Source organism: Sardina pilchardus, chromosome 1, assembly GCF_963854185.1.
Source record: "Sardina pilchardus chromosome 1, fSarPil1.1, whole genome shotgun sequence".
In the NCBI taxonomy this organism is placed as follows: Eukaryota; Metazoa; Chordata; class Actinopteri; order Clupeiformes; family Clupeidae; genus Sardina; species Sardina pilchardus.
Genome location: NC_084994.1, coordinates 17762800 through 17768749, shown reverse-complemented (window position 1 = coordinate 17768749; position 5950 = coordinate 17762800). Strand labels below are relative to the sequence as shown.

General features: G+C 40.3%; 1 protein-coding gene across 2 annotated transcripts in view; it reads right to left on the bottom strand.

Annotated features, from left to right (window-relative positions):
- Positions 1–293, bottom strand: part of LOC134083517 (CMRF35-like molecule 9) — a 9991-nt gene extending 9698 nt beyond the window's left edge. For both annotated transcript variants that reach the window (XM_062539812.1, XM_062539813.1), the window contains exon 1: positions 160–293. In XM_062539812.1, coding sequence (XP_062395796.1) covers positions 160–196 — 37 coding nt within the window. In that variant the 5' untranslated portion in view covers positions 197–293. The remainder of the gene's footprint in view (positions 1–159) is intronic.
- Between the last annotated feature and the right edge of the window lie 5657 nt (positions 294–5950).

Genomic DNA, 5950 nt, shown 5'->3' with positions numbered 1-5950 from the left:
TTAACTGATACTCATGTGATGTGATGTGTGTATGTGTGTGTGTGTGTGTGTGTGTGTGTGTGTGTGTGTGTGTGTGTGTGTGTGTGTGTCCAACAGTGGTGTGTGTGTGTGTGTGTGTGTGTGTGTGAGTGAGGGTGAGTGATGTTGTTAGATCCTCACCTGCAAGCAGACAAAAGATGATCAAAAGTGTTTCCATATCTCTCCATTGGATTGAACAAATATCCAATAACTTTTTACTTTTGGCATTTGCATTGAGAGAAAGAAAGAAATCAATCAATCAGCAGGTGTCTGTTTGAGTCGTAGTGAACTCTTAAAGTGCATTTGATGTGTTAAGACCTCCGTTTAGACCCCTCCTATTTCCTCTCTTGGCGCTATTTAGAGATGCTTCTCAACAACAGAGTGCGACGTGAAACATAAACGAGACGTGAGACAGAAAATGTGTCACCTAGAGCAGAGTGTGACATGAAACCGGGCTAAATGTGTTATTGAAAGCTCACGTTCTGGCGCCTGCTGCCGGTCTCTAAAAGGTCAGTTCAGATCAGGGCCCGTATTCACAAAGCATTTTATCTTACCACTAAGAGTACTCCTAAATCGCGCTAGAAGATTTTAGTTAGGAGTTTTCCATTAAAAGTTATTCACAAAGCCTTTCAGACCTACTTTTAGTAAGGAGAAACGCCCACTCCTAAACTAAAAGTGAGTCTTCGTTGCTATGGTTGACGTCATTACTCATGCACGAGCTTGATGAAAGTGACCACCTTGATTGGCTGGTGATTATAATGCGGGAATGATGGCAAACCTCCCCTACAATGACGAGTTGAGTGACAGGTGTTAGGTGTTAGGTCTTAGCTGGTGAGAATGCGTGCGCTATGTCGGGCTGTGAAGGATGGAAGATGATGAATAAATAGGCATAGCCTTAATGAATAAAGAGTAAAGCAAGCCTAGGCTTAATGAAACACTATGGACTGGAGCAGTATATTTGCAACATGTTTTAAATTAATCTGTATGAAAACACGTAGCCTATATTTGCAAAGAGGAGAAGCGATTTAATTTAATTAGGCACAATAAGACGTTACATTTAGTTTACATGCAATGGTGGTTTTGGTTGTCGGTGGCATTATTGCATTTGCATCCTTAGTTGCAATGCACATTTATTCCCTTGCATGACAGCGAGCTCCTGCACTGCACGGTCATTTCAAAACATCGCGACGTGAAATGCCACTAAAAGCGGGTTGTGAATAGGTCTTAGTGAGTTAGAAGTCCTCTCGAGTTCTTTTACGCTGTCCTAGACTTAGGAGCTACTTTTAGGCTTAGAATGCTTTGTGAATAACTTTTAGTGAAAAAAATTAGGAGTCATAAAGTTACGAGTGACACGCGCCCATTATTTTTAGGAGTTCCTCCCTAAATTCGCCAGTTAGGAGCTACTTTTAGCCCTAAAATTCTTTGTGAATACGGGCCCAGTTCTCTAGTTGAGATAAACTGCTGACACATTTGTCACAAACACATTCAAACACATGTGTATTTCTCTTACTTAAACCAAGGGAAAGTGTAAGCAGTTTATCTATGATCACATGAATACCTTCAGATAAAAATAATGGGCCAATTGCTCTGTCAGTTAGCATTGTGCTAGCTGTGCTACGATTTAAAACCGTGCTCCTTAAAACGGAGGTTTTGGAGTTTAACACGCAGCTGCGCATGAAGTTTAACGTGATTGCTGTGTCAGAAATGAGACAGGATCAGCTGATTCCTAGTTACTGGGGTTAAACTGCCTGGAAGCCGGAAGTACGCTGTTTTGAGTTTTGCCCCAGCAGATGCAGTCGTAATTCAACAGTCTTAACGCATTTCAGGATTTTGACGGGATACTTTTTATGACTCTTGTGGCTAAATGCGCTCTAAGTGCCAAAACACTTTGGAAATGTAAAGTACATTTTAATAAAACGCAAATAATGTTGAAATATATCATGAAATAGTCTAGGCTACTTTTGTGGAAATCTGAATCTGAAATATTATCCAGTAGGCTATGCTTTATAACATTAAATCAGTCAATCAATCAATTGTCACGAATTAAATAGAACATTACACGGAGGAGCAAAAATAAGCCTTTTAATCGCCACACTTCAGCCCAATATGGACAAATTATGCTGGGCACTAAACCCACATTCCATGGCTCCGTGCGCATTCCAGCCTTTACGAATCCATGTGGGACTAGGCTACGTATTTTGTCAGCCTAAACAGGACTACACCATGGCCAGGCAAAATGCATCTGTGCGGTATAGGCTACATAATGTCACAACTGTCTTTAATGCCTGTGAAATGCAAGTTAGTGTGTCGGATAGGGGCAGACGTTTTCAAATCATACTGCTCCCCGAGCGCCGCTGGTTGGTTGGTTCTCTCACAGGATGAAACAAGTACCTATTCTATTCTATTCTATTCTATTCTATTCTATTCTATTCTATTCTATTCTATGTAAGGGATAATCAACGACGCGCCCTGTGCGTTTCTAGGAAAATGATGCACTTATCGAAGTGTAAAGTCCCCTCCGCCTGCGGCATCGGGTCCTTATTACCACTTCGAACGTGCATTATTTTCCTATAAACGCACGGCGCGTCTTTGATTATCCCTTAATATTCTATTCAGTCATTGAATGAATGAAAGCGCCTCCCGCAAACAGCGGGTGGAAATCCCTTTCAACGACATGAAACGTAATAGTGAACCTTCAAATATAATAATGTTTCAGTGCCCATCAGTCTCTACATTTAGCAACATCACCAAACAGTCCAAAAGTAAATTAAACCCCAAACTAAACTGAAAACTACTGCTTTTACAGTTTTTGCCTGTTGCTTGAACACTATAGACCCATGCTTAGACTAAAGTAACACAACTTGAAGTTTTGTTGCCATATCTCAAACACATGTACCTATACCTTAAACACAAGTGCTGCTTTGCACTCTAGCTGCAATTCTGCAACACACTTACTCCTTTATGCAACACACTTGGTCCTGCATACTACTCTCTATGTCATACATAGACACTTCGTTCAAAAATGAAATCTCAGAGTACCATTTGTTAAACACATGTATCCAAAATACAAAACACATCGGTTAATTGCAACCACTCAAATACACACCTGAACGCACCTACTTGCAAAACTGAACACCAATCAGCCATCTACAAAAAGACCATTCGTTTAGCCATTGGAAATGGTGATGTGAACGGTATATTTCCCAGTGTTGTGTCATTGTTTCCTTGTGTGTAGAGTTTTGGCACAATGAGTGAAGTTTTTCTAAATGTATTCAAGCAAATATGTTTTATATAAAGTAGACTAGTGTATTCCTCCTGATTTGCAAGTGTATGCATATGATGCAAGTGTGTTTCATTTTGTCACCAGTTACATTTTGACAAAGGATTGTTGGGTTTTGATTGCAGAGTTTAGGTACTGATAGAAGAGTTTCAATTTGGCATACATGTGAAAGGTTTATTTCCTAGTGTTGTGTTAAGTTCACTAGTGTGTAGAGTTTTGGTATGGTGAGCGAAGTTTTGCAAAATGTGTTCAAGCAACAGGCAAAAACTGTAATAGCCTGCCGGTGCCGCTAACAAAACGCATGTCTCTGGTCTCACAATAAAACGCACGTAACAAAAGTTCTTGCCTGGAAGTCTGCCTCAAATAAATGCTTTGCGCAGCCTAAGTAGCCTAAATAAAGACCATAATCGAGGGTTGATGGTACGATCTACCGTGCGTTAGGCTATTTTACGAATAGGCCTACTCGTTCTTTGTACATTTGTAGTTAGGCATTTGCCAACTTAAGCAACTGCTATCTTGTAGCCTTTATTGTAGCCTACTGTGTAATAAGTCCAAACTAGCCAACAGTGTGTGTATGTGTCGGTTTATGAAGCGTAAGCTGTCACCTATCTTGCTATCCTGCAAACTATGGTTTAGTCTACCGCAAAACCATGTCCTTTCCGAGATTAGACTAACACGCATTACAGTTTTTGCCCGTTGCTTGAACACTATAGACCCATGCTTAGACTAAAGTAACACAACTTGAAGTTTTGTTGCCATATCTCAAACACATGTACCTATACCTTAAACAAAAGTGCTGCTTTGCACTCTAGTTGCAATTCTGTAACACACTTACTCCTTTATGCAACACACTTGGTCCTGCATACTACTCTCTATGTCATACATAGACACTTCGTTCAAAAATGAAATCTCAGAGTACCATTTGTTAAACACATGTATCCAAAATACAAAACACATCGGGTAATTGCAACCACTCAAATACACACCTGAATGCACTTACTTGCAAAACTGAACACCAATCAGCCATTTACAAAAAGCCCATTCGTTTAGCCTTTGGAAATGGTGATGTGAACGGTATATTTCCCAGTGTTGTGTCATTGTTTCCTTGTGTGTAGAGTTTTGGCACAATGAGTGAAGTTTTTCTAAATGTATTCAAGCAAATATGTTTTATATAAAGTAGACTAGTGTATTCCTCCTGATTTGCAAGTGTATGCATATGAAACAAGTGTGTTTCATTTTGTCACCAGAGTTACATTTTGACAAAGGATTGTTGGGTTTTGATTGCAGAGCTTAGGTACTGATAGAAGAGTTTCAATTTGGCATACATGTGAAAGGTTTATTTCCTAGTGTTGTGTTATGTTCACTAGTGTGTAGAGTTTTGGTATGGTGAGCGAAGTTTTGCCAAATGTGTTCAAGCAACAGGCAAAAACTGTAAATGCGCCCTCTAGTGGGTGATTTGAATTTCCTTGAAGACACAGCAATTGAGATCAATGTAAAACGCAGCAGCAGGTTAAACCACAGGTGCATATGACACAGCAATGGAGCTTAAGTCGTCACGTGACTTCTTGCGTCACCACCGAGTTTAAAACCGTGTTAAACTCCAAACTAGCGACAGAGCAATTGCCCCAATATGTCCACCCAAAAGCAGATCACAATAAGGACCAGAGGGACTGCAGGGGAGTAGGTCAAAAAGCAACTTAGGGGCCAGAGCGTAGAGGGATTTTTAGGTGAGAAGCAGAAGATCTGCTACCAGGTCTTAGTGCCTGTTAAGACTCTTGGTGGTGGCTGAGTTCTGTTTATAGTGTAGTCTATACAGGGACTTGAAGGGGAGACCTGTGAGTATGGTAATGCAGTAGTCCAGATGGTGGAGAAGAAGCAGTGGATGAGGGTTTTTGGCTTATTGACTCGGATAGAGGGGGTTGTAGTCTTGATTTTTCAGGTGACAGACTGCAGATTTTGTGGTGTGCTTAATGTTTGATTGGAATAACATGGTGGGGTCCAGGACGACGCCCAGGCTGCGTACTTTGTGGGATGGGGCAATGGAACAGCCATTCACGCCCAGGAGAAGATCCCCAACTTTCCTGAGCCGTGGCTTAGGAGCCATCACCATGGGCTGATCAGTTGATCATCACCACCATCAGATACTGTACTGTAGGACAGTATTCAAATGTAATGAGCTACCAAAACCAAGAGGTGGCGACATTGCTCTAGTACCTTTCTCTCTCTTTTTCTTCCTTCTGACACCTCCACCATAATTGTGTTCTTTCAATTCTTTCTCTCTCTTTCCATCCATGTTCTTTCTTTCATCAGCATAAATTAATACACATACATTATATTTTACATAGATAATCTTACATCAATCTGGCATTAACTTAGTTTTACGATCTTACATCGATATTACATTAACTTCAGATAACAATATTGTCCTTATGGTAATTATATTCCTCGCAAAAAAAGTGGGGAGATCAATGGCCAGATAGCTCACCCCAAAGACCATGATCTCATGCAACAGAAATAAGTCACAAAATACAACACACATTGTGTTTATTTATCATAAGCCAACAACATTGCAGGGAGCTGTATTATTGAATTACAATTAATGAAGAATTATAGTTATATTATTATTTACAGTATCCATAATCAGACACCGCA